Here is a 16,616-nt window from a genome sequence, read left to right on the forward strand (position 1 = left end):
ATCTGCTCGAGAAAGTGAGTATTTTTTATATGAATGTTAATATGCATTTTCACCTTTTTCTTCTCTTCTCTCTTCTCAAGAAGAAATACGAAACAGTGAACGCGAGAATACCGCATTACTAACAGAAATGGGTTATATTGTAGACAGTTTTTACAAAGCAGAGTCGACATACCAAGGTATTTATTTAATATAGATTTCGTTTAATCTTTTACAATTATGTATTAATACTGCTGACAATACTTGTAGAAAAATTAAACAAGCGTTTAAAGAAAGAGAAAGGCGAACTCGAGTTGAAGTATGAAACGTCCCTAAATGCGTTAAAGAGCTTGGCTCAGGAAAAAGGACTCGAGTTCGCCAGCGGTATGATCGACTTCTGCAAGTATGTTTTTAGTTATAAACATAAAATAACTAATATATAAGCTATATGTTTGTGGATTTATCGTATTTATTATGTTTCGTATTATTATTATTTTTATATATATAATACATTATTATTTATCTTATTTATCTTATTATTACTTTTATATATATTATACATTATTATTATTTTATTATATGATATTTAAAAGGATTACTTTTGCTTACAATAATGTTTTATTTTTAAGAAACGAAATCGACAACCTTAAAACTCACTCATGCAGGGGAGATAAAACTACGTACGAGCTTGAACAAAAGCTTTTCACTAAGGAACACGAAATAGCATGGTATTACTTTTTGGCCTTCCATTTTTTCATTTAACAATAATATTTCTTATATTTATTCAGTTATAAGATGGAAGTTTTAAGGTATGAATGTATTTTGAATGATCGTGAGAACAAACTTAAAGAAAACAATATTTCATATACGAATATTAATAGACTTACATATAACATAAGTCAGGATCAGATAAATTCAATTCAATTGCCTTTTGTGCTTGCCAACAACAACATCTGAAACTCTTATGCTATATTTCATATATAAAACTATTTCGGATAGATTTAAAGCTCGTAGCAGTACTTCTATATTCATTTAATGACATCAAATGAACGACATCAAGTAAGTTAAAAACCACTATATACCTAATTGTATAGCAATATAGTATAGCTTATATGTTTATTTAATAGATTTTTCTCATCGTCTTTTGTTTTTTTTTTTAACTTGAACATCAATCCTATCATTTATGAATCTATTGGCTGTCACCGAAATGGTTTGTTTTATTGCATATAAACACGGTTAAATTATAAGCAAAAACTAAAATGGAGATTGATTCAAAAGATAGCACAGATGTCTGCCACTTTTAAATATTAAACTTTTTCTGTGAAGAAAATTGTCCCTATAAACAAAAGAACTTGCTTAAAAATGTTTGAATGTTATCATAACTAAGAACCATCATATGTTACAATGTTAGCAAATATTAAAACGTTTGGCTTTTATTAAAAATAAATTGTGAAAATACTTAACAATGACTGCCAAATTTTCAAAATAAATTATAAACTATTAAATTAAGTTCTTTATAGAAACTTAAACATAATTTACTGTAAATTATGAAAAAAAATTTCTCCAATAAAACTGTTTCATTTTTTTTACAGGCAACGAACCAACATGGAATACTTTTAAAAGTTTATACCCAAAAACCAATTTCCTCAATATCATTGCAGTTAAGTGCAGCACGCGGCAACATTGACTTTCAAACTTTTACTGGTGAGGAGCCTCAGACCCTCAGACCCTAATATGCAACTTTTTGTTTCTAATAATTTGAACGCAAAATGAAAAATCTGGTTTTACGTTTTCACATTGAATTTTTTTTGGGTACTTAAAGCAAAAAGAGTTAATTTTACTTTTTCCAAAAGAAACAACGAGATTTTACAAAAAAAAAAATCAAACTTAAGAGAGGAAAAGAATGTTTGCAACAAATTGCCACCAATTAAATTTATCTTGTTGAAAACTTTTCATGTAATATTTATAGACTCAACGCCCTGTGGTTATACACACAAGCAAGACAAGTTGTGAACGCAAAGAAGTTCTTCGTTCGGTACTTACTACACGCACATATGCAGTACGCAGTGAGCAGTAAGCAGTAAGCAGTGAGCAGTGAACAGTAAGCAATGTTAGGAGACACAACGCAAACACAGCCAACACACACACACATACACACACATGAGATAATATTTATATGCGCGTATAGCAGATATTTTGTTACTCATACGCAGCGTAAGACCTAACCTAAGCCGGCAAGCAAAATTTTTCCACAGTGCAACTGTGTTACTCAATTAGTTTTCATTTCCCTTTGGGTTAAAAATTTTAAAACACTTTGCAGCAGTGACTTTCTTTTAAGTTTCTACTGATTGCACTTTACACATAACGAAAAATCTTAGTGAACCTTCATAAAAATGTATGAGTGCGTGCTGTACGAGGACTAATAAAATTCAAAGCAATTGGAGCACTTCGGCTTAGTTGGCGTTCTGTACTATTCTATACTATTATAGCCCATTTTTTTTGGCAGTCTGTACGTAGCTCATTGAAACGATTTCATTTACTGTGCAAGTAGTAAATAGAAAATAAATAAATAAAATAAAATCAAGAGCAAAAGTTGGGTGCTCCTGCGTTTGTCTGGTCCGCTACTTTTATGTTTCAATTAATTAACACGAAACCACATAAACTTCGCAGCCTGTTATATCCTTCGATTTGGCAGACGGTGAACTTTCTTTAAGAAGTATCATTAACCCGAGTATGGAATAAGTTAAATGTACCAAGCAACGTATCAATGTTTAATGGCAATTTCAAAGTGAATTTCGTATCAATAAAAGTGAATATACGTACATGTGAGTATATAAATATTTCTAATTGTTTTTATGTATTCGATAGCAACAGTGTTTTTGGTATAACCATAAATACAAAGAATAATATTGGATTCTTAATAATCCATTTAAAAGACATTTAACTAAGTGTCTTGAATTTCTACATATATTATATCAAATGAAAAATAAATAGAGTAGCAGGGAACATAAACAAAAATATATTAAACCAGAAAAAAAATCTAATCTAATTCAGTGAATTAGAGTTTTGTTCGCGTTAATGTATAATTCAAATAAAATTAACAGAGGTTTAATTCATATTAATTGTTTTTATATAAATTAATTAACTTTCCTTTAAAAAATTACAAATTTAGATGGTATTTATTTTTAACATTTTTCAGAAATAATCTTTGTCAAGCATTCCTTTTCAGTGGCATAGCAAGGGGAAGTAAAAGTTCTTTAATACCACAGGCAATTATAGACCCCAAGATCAATAGATTCGTTATATTTTATTATTATAAGTACTACATTTAGTGTACGGTTTTTTATTTATGTGAAAAAAATGCACACAAATAGTACACTTAACAGAGTCTAAAACACATCCGAAAGTTTTAGGTGTTTATGTTGAAGCACTCAAACAGTAAAATTATAGTGTAGTGTTTCCAACACCGGTCACTGTAGATTGAATAATAACCTATCGAAATTTGGAATTTAATCCAACTCAGATTGCAGGTACTGTAGAGAAGAGAGAGAAACTGCATACCATGTGCTTGGGGAGCTTCCGGCACTGATGCACAAGCGGAAGAAACACCTAGGAGAGTATTTCATGGATCATAAGGATTCAAGACTAGGAAAGATTGGCTCTATAATATCTTTCATTAAAGAGATCGGGCTTGGAGAAACTCTCTAATCCGACGAAGTGGCGCATTAGATCTTTTAGGTCGCAGTATCTTTTCTTTTCAATAATAATAATAATTCCAACACTTCATACTTCAACACTTCATTTCGGGGTTCACTTGAGGAATCTTTTCACAAAAGTAGTGAATTTTATAATGAGCTTTTACAAACTTAGTGAACTTCTGTAACGATCTTTCAATCAATGTAGTGAACTTTTTAGTATCCATAAAGAGACAGTAAAATGTTTTAGGTTATTTTAGTGTAATTTAATGTTTATCTAAAAACACTTTATTGTAATGATTTTAATGCACATTATTGTATAGGTTTTGTCTAGGTAAAACAACAATTTATTGGCATTTGTGATAAAGAAATAGATTTAACCACAAGACTAAAGAGAAGACTGATTCTTATAATTCTTCAGAAAGACAGAGTTCAAGTTGCGGGTAGATGACCTTGATGCAATGAAAATTTAAAATCCCAGCAATAAAAACTAGCAACTTAAAGTTATATCTTATTCTTTAATAGACAAATGCTTCAGAAATCTTGGATATTGCAGGAGATAGTTAGAACTAGAAGACCTTAAATTATGCATTGTTTGTTGATCGTTAAAACTCCTAACACGATATATATTAGAATAAAAAAATTCCATAGACTAACTATATCTGATTTAAATTACACAATGCTCTCTATATCATATTAGTAATTTTTTCAAAAAAAAAAATAATATAAAATAAACTAAATGTTGAGAATTCAAAATTATCCCAACGTCAAAATGCCAATTTAAGCAGCAAGTGTATATTTTGGTTTATCAAATGTTATTTTAGCTGAAATCCTTGAAAACTAACTAAATTAATCTGATAGAAACTATAAACTTTTTATCACTTTTCACTTTGCTGTCGTGATATTTCGCTTAATTTTGTTTATAAAGAAATTCTGTGTTAACTTTCGAAAATATTTCCAATTCTAAGCAAAACATTTATTATGATAATAATAATAATAATAGTAGGAACAACAAGAGCAACAAACATCAGTGATACACAACAGTGATATTACAGCATCAATAGCGATTGCAGCAACAACGAAACCAACAATAATTTTGCAGTTTACTGCGTTCACTGGGAAAGTAGAGAGTGCATAGTTTGAAGTCGCTTGAGCGACAGTTTCATCAGTTGACGATGAAATATTTACAAAATGACAACTTGATTGACAGCTGCTTGTCAGCCATGTTTAATGTAATTTTCTCTCCCCTTCCATGTTTGAATGGTGTAGTTGTAATGCAAGTTTATAGCAAGAAACGTAGGTGCTTTTTTATACACTTGAGCTTTTATCAAATAACCAAAAATAAAAATATATAAAAAAAATAAAAAAAATAAAAAAAAATAATAAAAATAAAAGAGACAGAATATAACAGAAAAGAGACAAAATTAAATTGTTTGAAATATTTGATTGTCACTGCAACGAAGGATTTTTTGTCCTTTTTATAATTTAATAAATTTCGTAGAAATTAAGGTAGCAATGAAGAAGTTTAGAGTTTTAATTAATTATATTACATTAAAGTAATATGATATAAGGGGAGCTAGAAAACGTCGTATATAATAGAGCATACAATAAAAAAATATGATTAAAATGCATATCTATGGATGTTTGGATAAATGTTCTTAAAATAGATATTAAATACATAAAACATTATAGATAAACTATCTATTTGAACATAGAAAAAAACTAGAAAAAAAAACTATGCATTTTGCGCTTATATATTAAAACTATCCTAACAAGCATTTTATAATTTTATTATTATTATTTTAGTTTTCACTTTCGAATACTCAAAATAGTTCCATCACAAATTGACGCAGCGTTTGAAACGTTCAACGAATTTTTAAACGTCAAAAACTAGATGATCGTTTTAGAGGACCCGGATAGTATCGATTATATATTTGGGTGTTTTGGTGAAAGTGCTCGGGATAAGTATCTACAACTAAACCGAAATCGACTAAATCAAAGGAGAAAGTTGGGCTAAGAATTTTTACTAAATCAGTGTCATTGCATCTAGGACAATTTCTGAGGACTGATGGTAAGTTATAACCTTTGTCCTCGTAAGAATTGTTTGAAATTAACTAAGATTATGTCAATATTTGTAACAAAAATTTCAATATGACTCTGTAGATTAAGCTATCACCTTAACATACATCTTAGCTCTTGCAAATCTTACAAATGAGAAGTGAGATTGCGAAATATATTCTGGGATCAATACTCGTACGTTCTGCATTGATGCATAAAAGAAGGAAACTACTGTGTTAACATATTTCACTTGATGATGACTTGAAACTTTCAAAAATGGGACTAATTCTTCTATTTATTAAAAATTTCTTATTTATAAAGAGTAAATTGCTGTATGTAAAAATGCTGTATGAAGTCATCCGCACACAGTTCCGCCGCCAACTTTTTAAAATAGATCATTAAATAAATCATTAAATAGTATTATCCGACTTCGGAAATACGCCAAAAAAAGTTAATCTTTACTTCCATATAATAACATCTATAAAAGTTTCTACTGGAACACCAAATTTAGTTGCATATGTACGTGATATTTTACTCAGTAATTATATACCTAATTGCAGACAAGATTTCTATTTTCGTGCCACCCCGATTTAGCAACGGATATATATTGACGTTTATTTAGACCAACTTCATATGCCGATATACCATAGATCTCAAGATATCGAGATGTACATTTAAACCATTAACAAAAACAAAACATACCATCCAAATTCCTCGTAAATACAAGTACTAGTACATGCAATTTTTATATTAATAATTTAAACAACTAATAATAGTAGGTGTCTCAATAGCGCATCTATTATTGTTGGTAGTTTACATGTAAAAATAATTAACTTCAAGCCTAAATATATATATAGTACTATATCTGCCAAATTAGCATAGTAATAGAGCTGTTCAAAATGGACTTTACTTAAATCCTATGTCAAATTGAGACGTCCTAGAGATAGGAATCGTGCCCAATTGCATGTTGAGGGCCATATTTACCAATGATTGAAATTGAAAGTAATCGTGTGATAACTGTATTTGATATTCTCGAACTAGTGTAGTTGGGCGAATTTTAACTGAAGGCAAAATCCATTTCTCGCAATGTACTATAGTTCAAGCAGCAACCTATACAATAGGTTTCCTTAGACGAACCAGATTGTACAGTTTAAAAAAACTATTGCACCTGGCCAGAGAAAGGTACTTCTTCGTTAATACAATGTACATCATAGTGAAATTATTAATATTTGTATGCAAATTATTCCGTCGTCTTGTACAGTCTTTAGAATATAACTTACTTCTAGTTTTTCTATTGAAATACTCCGCAAACCTTGTTACGTTTGCGTACTACGGCGTCGGTGTAGATTGGATTTCGCGATATATTGGTTTAATGCATAATTTGATAGCATTTATTGTTACATGCCCTGACATTTATTTATGCGAATTGGTTAACGTGATAATTACATCACAATGCATTATAAATGAGATGGCCTATGCAATTGTGCGGCCATAATACGCTGAAGTTGTAAATTGCATTTGAACATAATTTTAACGAAATTAAAACGAAATGTTTTGTATCATTAAATTTTAAATAGTTTCGTCTGTTTTGCATGGTGGCAATTTGGTAATTCGTTATTACTTCACAAACATTTGGTCAGGTCAGCACAAGCAGCACTTTAAACAGATCCAGTCCATTGCAGTGTAAAAGCGATGTATGAAATAGAAGCGCAATTAAATAAAATCAAATCGAAAGAATTTTATTTATTTGACATTAACATCGAATATTGAACATGAACAACGCGCATAATTTTCATCAATAATTGAAAGGTATTTTAAGCACGATGTACATATATCAACGGCACATCACACAAATGCAATAAAACGCAACATAAAACATCACTTTACGGTGAATTTACCACTTCAAATATTAATAAAAGGAAACTAGAGAGCTCAACTAATCCAAAAAAGTAATAGGGTTCCATATTCAAACAAACGAACTTCAATACTTTCATTTTAACAGATATTAAATTATTGTATTTAGATAAGCTTCTCTGCTAATAGAACTATCTTAATTTGATTGACTAACATTCGTCAATATTATTCAGGCTAGACAGAACTTTTTATTCTATTCAATATTCATATTATAAAGCTTGGGGATTCTCTCACTGCCACCTAAAGATTAAGGTCCTTGTTAGAGTAACAAACCTTCTGACAAATTAATAACATTAATAACCTTCTGAGCAAGTCAGAATCCCATTCATCCCTATGAATTGAGTACCTATATGAATGTAAAGACTTGTGGCTGCATCTTATTACGGTAGTAGGGTTTCTGATTAATGCTACGGTCTAGATTAAGTCTTTGCATCCCTACCCTATAAACCTTACCATACTTCTTTTTAACTTATTTCAGTTCATTCAATATTATATCATTCATACTTCTTTGCCATCTTTCACTCCTGAATAAGAGGGCTTTGTGTGTAAAATCTGTTTGATGAAAACTCTAAAATTGTCAAGGCTCCAATACCAACTGGAATGAATAACTAAATCGACATAAAATTATACGTTATTTTCTTTCACAATTATAATTTTATTGGTACTGGCATCATTTGCGAGAGATACAGCTTTAGACCTGAGAACCTTTTTCTACAATGGTTTAAACGAATATAGTGGTCATAAAATCCTATTGCTCGGCAGACTAATGATTTCTTTGCAAAAGATAATGATGTTGGTGTATTAATGGTCCAATTATTCCATATTAAATTTCATAAATTTCTTATCTAAACACAACAATTACAAAAGATAAGCTTGTGCTACCCACTGACCTAGTACCCGATTTACAACCGCAACGAAACCCTGCATTTAAGGACTAACAATATTTTATTTGTATACAAACGAGTGTGGAAAAAATTTTTTAAATAAAAATCAGAAATCCAAATTCAAATTAAAAATCAAAAATCAAAACCAAAATCACAAAATCAAAACAGAATCAAAGCTTAACAATTTTAATCAATGAACAAAAAATTTGGAATTTTGTTATTTATGCATTTATGTGCAGTCATTGCAGGAGTTTTTGTTGTTGTTATTGTTGTTGTACGCGATGTTGCTGCGATTGCAGTTGCATTTCCTCTAACAACACCGACAACACCAAAAATAATAAAGTGCAAAATCCAAAAAAGCACCACAAATCATTTTTTATTGAATTTTCATGAAAATTTTAGTTGCAATATAAAAATAAAAGGACACAAACTTTTTAAAAAGGATTTGGGTGGACAAAAATTTTGTGCTATTAATATTGTAGATTTCTGTATTTTGTGTTGTTGCTGTGTTTTTTTTTTTGTTTTATTTAAGTTTTTTATTATTCATTAGAACAATATAGACTTTGTTTAGACTGCAAAAAAGCAATAGAAGAACGAAGTGCATAAATAAAAATAAAATTCGCATTTGAATTTGTTGCAAACTGTGAATTTTATGCAAGCGAAACAGAGTCCAGTGTCCTGATCCTGGGCCTGGTCTGCATTGTGCATTGTGCATTAAGCAGTTGAATGGGTGTTTACAACTGAAGCTGGCTGTACTTTATACACCTCAACAATGCGATTATTATTCCTGCGCTTTTTAGTTTTTATTGAACACCCAAAATTTAAAATTCACTATAACGCAAATTCATCCAAATCACAACAATTTACTTTATTCTATTATTCTAACTGATTGTAAACTATTATTATATGTAAATCAGAAGGGACAAGAATACACCACGACCTTTGACATATATTGTGCTATCTCCGGACGTAGTCTCATAAGCTAACATAAACAAATTAAGAAATTTCATATATCGAAATATTTTTCTATATTCAATATAGCAGTCCTTATTTAATTCATTGAAACTAAAACAGAGATACTAAATGTCCTTAAATCTCAACTCTGAAATGTGGTCGATAATCGGAGCATGCTTCCTTAAAAGACAAAAGGTGTCTAGACTAAGAAACCTCTTAATATTTTTGTTGAGAAATCAATAAAGCAGTTTTGATTATCTTCGATCCGGGCTATAATTTTCAAAATAATCTATATACTATAATTTTAAGTACAAGTGCATTCGGATAAGTGTATATCTTCACAGCAACTTAAGACTTATAAGGAAGTTAATGCACTCTTTGCGATTGGTTCATTTGCATCAAAACTCTTCAGTTTGACTTCATAAAGACTCCGATCTTATGAAAAAAATTAAGACATCTTCTTAGTCATTTCGTTAGTATCAATATTTTGCAGTCCCATGAATGAATCTTCTCTATACAACTCTCTTTCTTGCGAATATACACTATAAAGAATTGGATCTTATTTTCTTGTGAATATTTTCTATAATGACTTCGATCTAATTCTCGTGTGGAATGCTTCTAAAGAAAGTTAAGGACCCTCAATTGTTTCGTTAGTATCAGTATTTTGCAGTTCCATAAGTGAATCTTCTCTATACAACTCTCTCTCTCTTTCTTTTTTGTGAATATTCTCTATAAAGAATTCGATCTTATTTTCTTGCGAATATTTTATACAAACACTTCTATTTTATTCTCTTGTGGAGGGTGAATAAGGAAAATAAAATAAGGACTCTCCTCAGTTGTTTCGTTAGTATCAAAATTCCACAGTTTGATAAGTGAATAGTCTCCATTTAGACGACTTCACGATCGTTTCGTTAGTTTTAAAATTTTTCTGAGGAAGAATTCAGAAAAGTCTTACTTTATTTCTACTAGCTAACACAAATATTAGATTTTCGTGACTTCAAACTAACCTAGAGTTAAATATCTTATAGCAAAACCTAAGTTTTAGATAGTGAATGCATTTATTAAAGTTTGGACAGTAATAAAAACTAAAGTCAAAATAAATTAATTTAAAGAATTAAAAATATTATTCATTTAAATTATATTATATTCTTTAGTTTATGTATTATATGTATTTGCTACCGTCGCACTTCAGCCCTTATAAATTCACAGATATGCACTCTTCCATCGTTTTCGTTTTTATGCAATTGCTTCAACTCTAACGAGAGCACAAATAATAAAGAAAGTATATTCGCATTTTCACTTCAAAAACTTACCAAACACTTTGCTGAGTCCATGTTTGGCCATTAAACTCTTATTCTGCGAATTCTCAATCAGACTGATGCAGTTCTGTGATGAACAGCGTCGCTTCACCGCGCACTCAGCACCAATATTTGCCATGAAAGCCTAAAATAAGGAAAGAAAAAAATTAATAAAAAGAAATATTTTCGATTAAAATTGCATGCAAAATTCACTGTGCAATTGCAATTGTCAATAAACACCACAAGTGGTGACAGGACAAAAAACAGAAAAAAATACCAGGAAAAAAGGAGGAAAAATATCCTTTCCACAATATAAGCAACGAACGCGGCGTGCTGCTTTTGATTTTTTATGAAAAGGTTTTTAATTTTATTTATCAAAACTTGGAAGCCAGAAATTTAAGAAGAAAAATTTCATATAAATTAAAATATTAAATAATAAAATTTAAGAAATAAATGCTAGTAATTGCGGTTAAAAGATTTAATAGGTTAAGCTAAAGTATTTGGATGCATAATTTCAGCACCAAAAGCGTTAAGCGTTTTATTCCAAAGCCGATCGTCAACCGCTTGTGTCATATGCAATATGCATCCGTATTTCAATGACAGTAAAAAATAAAAAATAAATGGATTACTGATCCCTAGCAGCATTAGTTGGATTGCAAAAACCGTAAAGCAGCAGCAACAACATCGTGGTTACACCCAGAAAGGAAAATTGAAAATAGTAAGTAATATTAATAATATTCATTATTAATATTACTTAATAATGAATATGATACAATAATGCCAGCAGTGATATATGTCTGTTAGAGTTTTCACTTCAGAATTATTTCACAACACCGTTACTAGAAAATATCGTTACAAACTCATTAAAATTTAAAATAATCCGTTCAACTTGTACCTGTGCACTGCTTTCTGTATAGTGATATATTAGAAAATCATATGTTATTCCAAATTCAAACCCACTCTTCATGTTCTCGATTAAAAAACCAAGTTTTACTATTAGCATTCAAAACGGTATCTTTAAAATGCTCATGACTAAACATATATTAAGCAGAATATATCCTAGGAATTATTCTGGATAAAGTGTCAAACTTAGCACAGCCACAGAAGATTTCAGAAAAATAAATTAGGGTTAGGAATCACATAATAATATATGGAGTACTAGACAGTTTTCAAACTTTCCTTTCTGTTCTTATATTGTTACTTAAAGTGATTTATAATTTTGTCAGTTAGTATCTATTGATTGGATTATAATTTATAGTATAAAAAAAAACTACTACCTACTAGATAATAAAAGTACTGCTGAATCCTCCTCAACTGGTTTGGTTACCCAAGGGCTTACAACAACAACATGCATTAGCTTGAAAATTACAGAAACTTATTTGTTGATGAAAATATCTATTAATATATATATAATATATGAACATATTTTACTTATTGCAGCTATTGTGGATATTAGTAACAGTGGTTTCAAAACCATGTAATAAGAATAACCTGACTTCATAGAGGAAGGAATAAGGAAAATAACTGAATACTACCACAAATATTTCACAAACAGCACATAATACTTTTAAGAAAAGCTATTGATCGCCTCAAGATATGTCAATTACACAAGCAATGCAGAATGATGTAGACGAAAACATATCTACTCTGTTTCCGACTACCGTATTATCTGAATCATTTCATCCGCTCATCCGCATCATTCTATTAGTCAGATAACGACAAGTCTGCAGTTTTGGAAGCACTGACATCCTTGACAGAAGAACATATCAAAAGAATATCACATCCTATAGTCGACAATTGCAAGCATACCGTACCTAACATTATAAGCAGTTTCCCATATTGTCAACAGATCTACACAACACTGTCATATTCTAGCATGTCCAGGAAATACTGATTGTAGCTGCAACAACTAAACTCTGTCTACGATTAATCAAAACTTCAATATTTCTTCGCATTAACACACATCACATCAAGATCTTCCTAAACACATCTGTTTAACTGAGCATAACAAGGTAAGTACATATAAAAATATTAAAAAAAAAGCATTTTGAGTAACTTAATATACTTTTTTGTGTAGAGGGTAAACTATTAGACAATCTATAGCATGAGATTATGATATTCACGAAGTTACAGAATTGTGAAAATCCAGACCCAGCTATTTGTTCAAAAGAAGTCTCTCGCGCCACATTTGACGGTTTTGCTTTGTTTTGTTCCATATATCGTAACGAGTTTTTTGCTAAGATGGATAAATTGGAAAATTTGCTGCTGTTCAGTTTAGGACTTTCACAGAGAATATGTTCAGATGTTTCAGATTTCACAAAAGCGACAATTGCTAGTCTCTGTAAAGCCTGTAAAGTCTCTGTAGTGCTAATATATCGCAATGAATGGATTCTATTTGAGACTGATTTGTATGGGTGGCCTGTCTTTGGTCTTGACGGTTCATCTAGCATTTTTCAAATTGGTATTTCTTATAATGTTAAAGATTTTTTACTATTATTAGTACGTTCCGAGTTTTATAAAACCTACATTTAAAGATAATTCTATTAATAAAATTGAATATTAATATTAATTACTTTTACTATTAATTTCATAGTGCAGCAAGAAATGTGTTGATTCCACTAAAATTAAGGTACACATTATATTTTTTTCTTCATACTCTTTCCTAACCTAATCCGTGTGCACGTATTTGTAATTATAAATTAAATTTATTTATCATACATTAAAGTGTGTATTCCTAACAATTGATCTATATTATATAGCTATACTCCACATTACGTCACCCATATTTTTAATTTAATGACAGCACATACCAATGTAAACTCAAATAATTTGTGACTGCGTCATATTGAAATGACAAGGCTCTTGAAATTTGACTCAGTCTAATTTTTAATTACTTTACTATTACACACCCACTCCCTTCTTATCATACTATAACCCACGCATTCTATCTCCTACTACGTTTGCCATTTCTCATCGCTTGTGATGAGTAACCGCTTTGTATTTTTGCTTGTCTACTTTCCTTAACGATAGTGGAACAACATGGTTTGTAACAACAGCAACTACGGCTTATATTTAAATGACATTTGTATAACTTTTTCTCACCTCGAAAAGTTTGCACGTTTCACTGTCCGTCAAGCCGTGCTGCAGATTCCTACCAAAGTTTTTAACAAATTCACACAAAGTCTCACATAATTGCGTCTCCTTCCGCTGGCAAATGTTCAGCATGCAATGCAGTAGGCGCAAGGCGTACCACTTGATTTGCTTTTCCTTGATTTGAGGTGCGTAATGAGCAAACAAATTTAATGAAATACGCAGGGAACTATAATTTTGTATAAAAAACGAAAGCACTTCATTCGAATACTTTTTCATACAGAAAATTATTTTACAAACCGTTGATTTCCATTTCGTTTGATTTCACCATACAAATCCATTAGAATCCGACTCACCCGAGTCTTTTCCAAAGTTCGAAAAATCTTATTTAAATTCTCCTCAGCGCACATCCGCACCACCGAATCCAAATCCTCACAGAACAGGAGGAGCACATTGGTCGCCTTTGAACAATGTGTGGCGTAATTGTGATGACTCGCTAATGCGGGATGCGTAATGCAGTCGGCGATGTGCTGAAAACACGCAATCTTCTCTTTTTGGCTGAAAAAGAATAATAGTAAATGTGGTAAATATGGTAAATTACTTAAATAATTATGATAATTACCTGCATTCCCGATTCCGCAGCTGTTCAACGTAAGCAGTAAATGTATTGACAATATTAGTTTTATCCATTTTGCATTTGTCTGCTTATCTTTTGCATTTTATTTGCAAAAAATTTTTATATAAGAAAACTACGCTTAAAAGCGCATAATAATAAAATCGCCAAACTATCTTTTAGACTTTTACATTTGTTTTTTGTTATTGCATTTGGAACTTTTATAAATTAAGAAATTTATAAGCAATTGCGTTTCCTGTTATTTACTAATAACAATGAAAATAAACCTACGTCGCCTATGGAAACGTCAAATCGTTGCGAAAAACATATGTTTAGCGATGACACTATGCCATATGATTCATGCAAAGGTTATCGATTACTATAAAATACTTTTGATATATAGAGGGCGCGATGTTCAATTTTTAAACATTTTGTGGTGATGAAAATGAATAATTATTTATTTTTATTTAATAAATAAATAATATATTATTTACAGACTTTTTTTCCTTTCTTTCGATTTACTATTCATATCAAAACAAAATTTTTAAAAAATATACAATATTTTTTTAAATATTGTATACAAACTGCGATATGAGTTCTATGCTCTCGATATAGAATTTATATACATATATACATATTTATATGTATATGAATAAATAAAATACATTATAAAAAATGTGGTACCAACTGTGGTGGTATTTTAAGATGAAATTGTTTTTTAATTAGCAAATCAATTTCACCAATGATTTCAAAGAAAGACACATGGAAAATTAATCGTTTGTTATGTGGAAGAATTATTGGGATAAGATACCAGGATTATCACAATTCAAATCACTTATTGGTACATATATTAATAAGGGATACCAGGATTGTATAAACCTATCAAAAGAAAAACTTAGAATCAACACAGGAATCCTAACAGGGCACTGTAAAGTACAATACCACCTTACAAGATTGGGTATACCATACATACATACATACTTAAACTGTATTCTCTATACTACTTATATTGACGCAACAAGGCTTAGAGACCTTTTGTAAACACAGAAGGGTGCACGGTTGCAGTACCACATCTGACACCGGATACCCAGTCTTTAAATTTAAGACAGATTTAGACTCGAAAACAAATCATTGAGGAGGATTAGAGGTTCTTTGACTCTAAGAGCCGATTTTACAGAATGAAAAAGAGTACAAATGAAAGGGAATATAAATACGTATATATGGGTTTAGATATGGTTCAATATAGGAATTATGAAAGCACAGGGGATTATTTAACGACAATTGTGGATTAAGGATGGTTAGGATTTTAATTGAAGCAACATTTACCTTCATGATTTGTAGTTTGAGCTCATACTTAGATCATCAACTTTGCTGACCTGATTTATACGTGTCAGTTTTGAGACTTCAATTACATATCGATCTTAAATTATTGATTCATATAAGGTTTTGAACCCGGCCTATCGCAACGGCAGTTCAGTTCAAAGCTACAAGGATTTGGTTTAAAATCGGTTCAGTGTACAATCTATTCAAGATCCTCAGAGATCAGTATTATCAGTATTAGCGCATTCATCGCAAACTACAGAGACCTCTGAAAAGGAATGCTGCATCAGATCGAAACTCAATAATAAATTCCTAGTTGTGAGTCTATAGCTGTCTATTTACAAGCTAAATATTCGTAATCAGCTGTGTATGTCCTTACAGGGTTCTCGATTGTAGTGCTTTAACGCAGACTAAAGAATTAGAATACATTTTTATATATGATATAATAGGCTATCTTATGGGCATATGCATCAGATATACGAGAATGGTTAAGGAAGCACTATTCCAGCATGGCTGTAATGTAAATAAATTAAGATAAATTGAGATAAATAAATAAAGTAATGTAAAGAAGAAATTTAAGAAGAATATAGTATATATTATAGTAGGTGATTGTAACAGTATGAGTGTACGCATCATATCCTGGAAAATTGGAAGCAATGTTCCAGTATTGCCTGTAATGCTAACAAAGAATAACAAGAATAAATTTAATAAATCGAATTATCTTTCTTTGAACCCACAATATATTAAACGCTATTGTTATTGTTGCTTGCGTTTCAAAATTCGATGAGGTCGTTCCCGATCGCTGGATCCTGGT

General features: G+C 30.5%; 2 protein-coding genes and 1 long non-coding RNA gene across 4 annotated transcripts in view; 2 read left to right on the forward strand and 1 right to left on the reverse strand.

Moving 5' to 3' along the window:
* The window catches only part of LOC119681024 (lateral signaling target protein 2 homolog), a 420,855-nt gene that overhangs the window by 190,513 nt on the left and 213,726 nt on the right, over positions 1–16,616 (forward strand). The gene's annotated exons all lie outside the window — the stretch shown is intronic.
* Positions 943–13,296, forward strand: LOC119681035. The gene is made up of 5 exons (XR_005252500.1): positions 943–1,035; positions 1,569–2,801; positions 5,478–5,742; positions 12,220–12,791; positions 12,857–13,296. It is a non-coding gene; the product is annotated as an uncharacterized LOC119681035 (long non-coding RNA).
* Positions 10,649–14,645, reverse strand: LOC119681032 (huntingtin-like). Its single transcript, XM_038094093.1, has 5 exons — positions 14,492–14,645; positions 14,170–14,427; positions 13,882–14,098; positions 10,795–10,924; positions 10,649–10,736 (listed from the first exon to the last, which is right to left on the reverse strand). The coding sequence occupies exons 1-5, from the start codon at positions 14,557–14,559 to the stop codon at positions 10,657–10,659; spliced, it is 753 nt and encodes a 250-aa protein (XP_037950021.1). The 5' UTR covers positions 14,560–14,645; the 3' UTR covers positions 10,649–10,656.

The sequence above is a fragment of the Teleopsis dalmanni genome, chromosome 2 (genome assembly GCF_002237135.1).
Source record: "Teleopsis dalmanni isolate 2A chromosome 2, ASM223713v2, whole genome shotgun sequence".
Taxonomy (NCBI): Eukaryota; Metazoa; Arthropoda; class Insecta; order Diptera; family Diopsidae; genus Teleopsis; species Teleopsis dalmanni.

Bases quoted from the DNA above. Each gene is read 5' to 3' on its own strand.
- LOC119681032 (XM_038094093.1), bottom strand. From the start codon at position 14,559: ATGGATAAAACTAATATTGTCAATACATTTACTGCTTACGTTGAACAG. The intron at 14,099-14,169 runs GTTTGTAAAATA...ACAAAATTATAG, and splicing joins AAACGAAATGGAAATCAACG to TTCCCTGCGTATTTCATTAA. The intron at 10,925-13,881 runs GTGAGAAAAAGT...TCCTTATTTTAG, and splicing joins AAACGTGCAAACTTTTCGAG to GCTTTCATGGCAAATATTGG.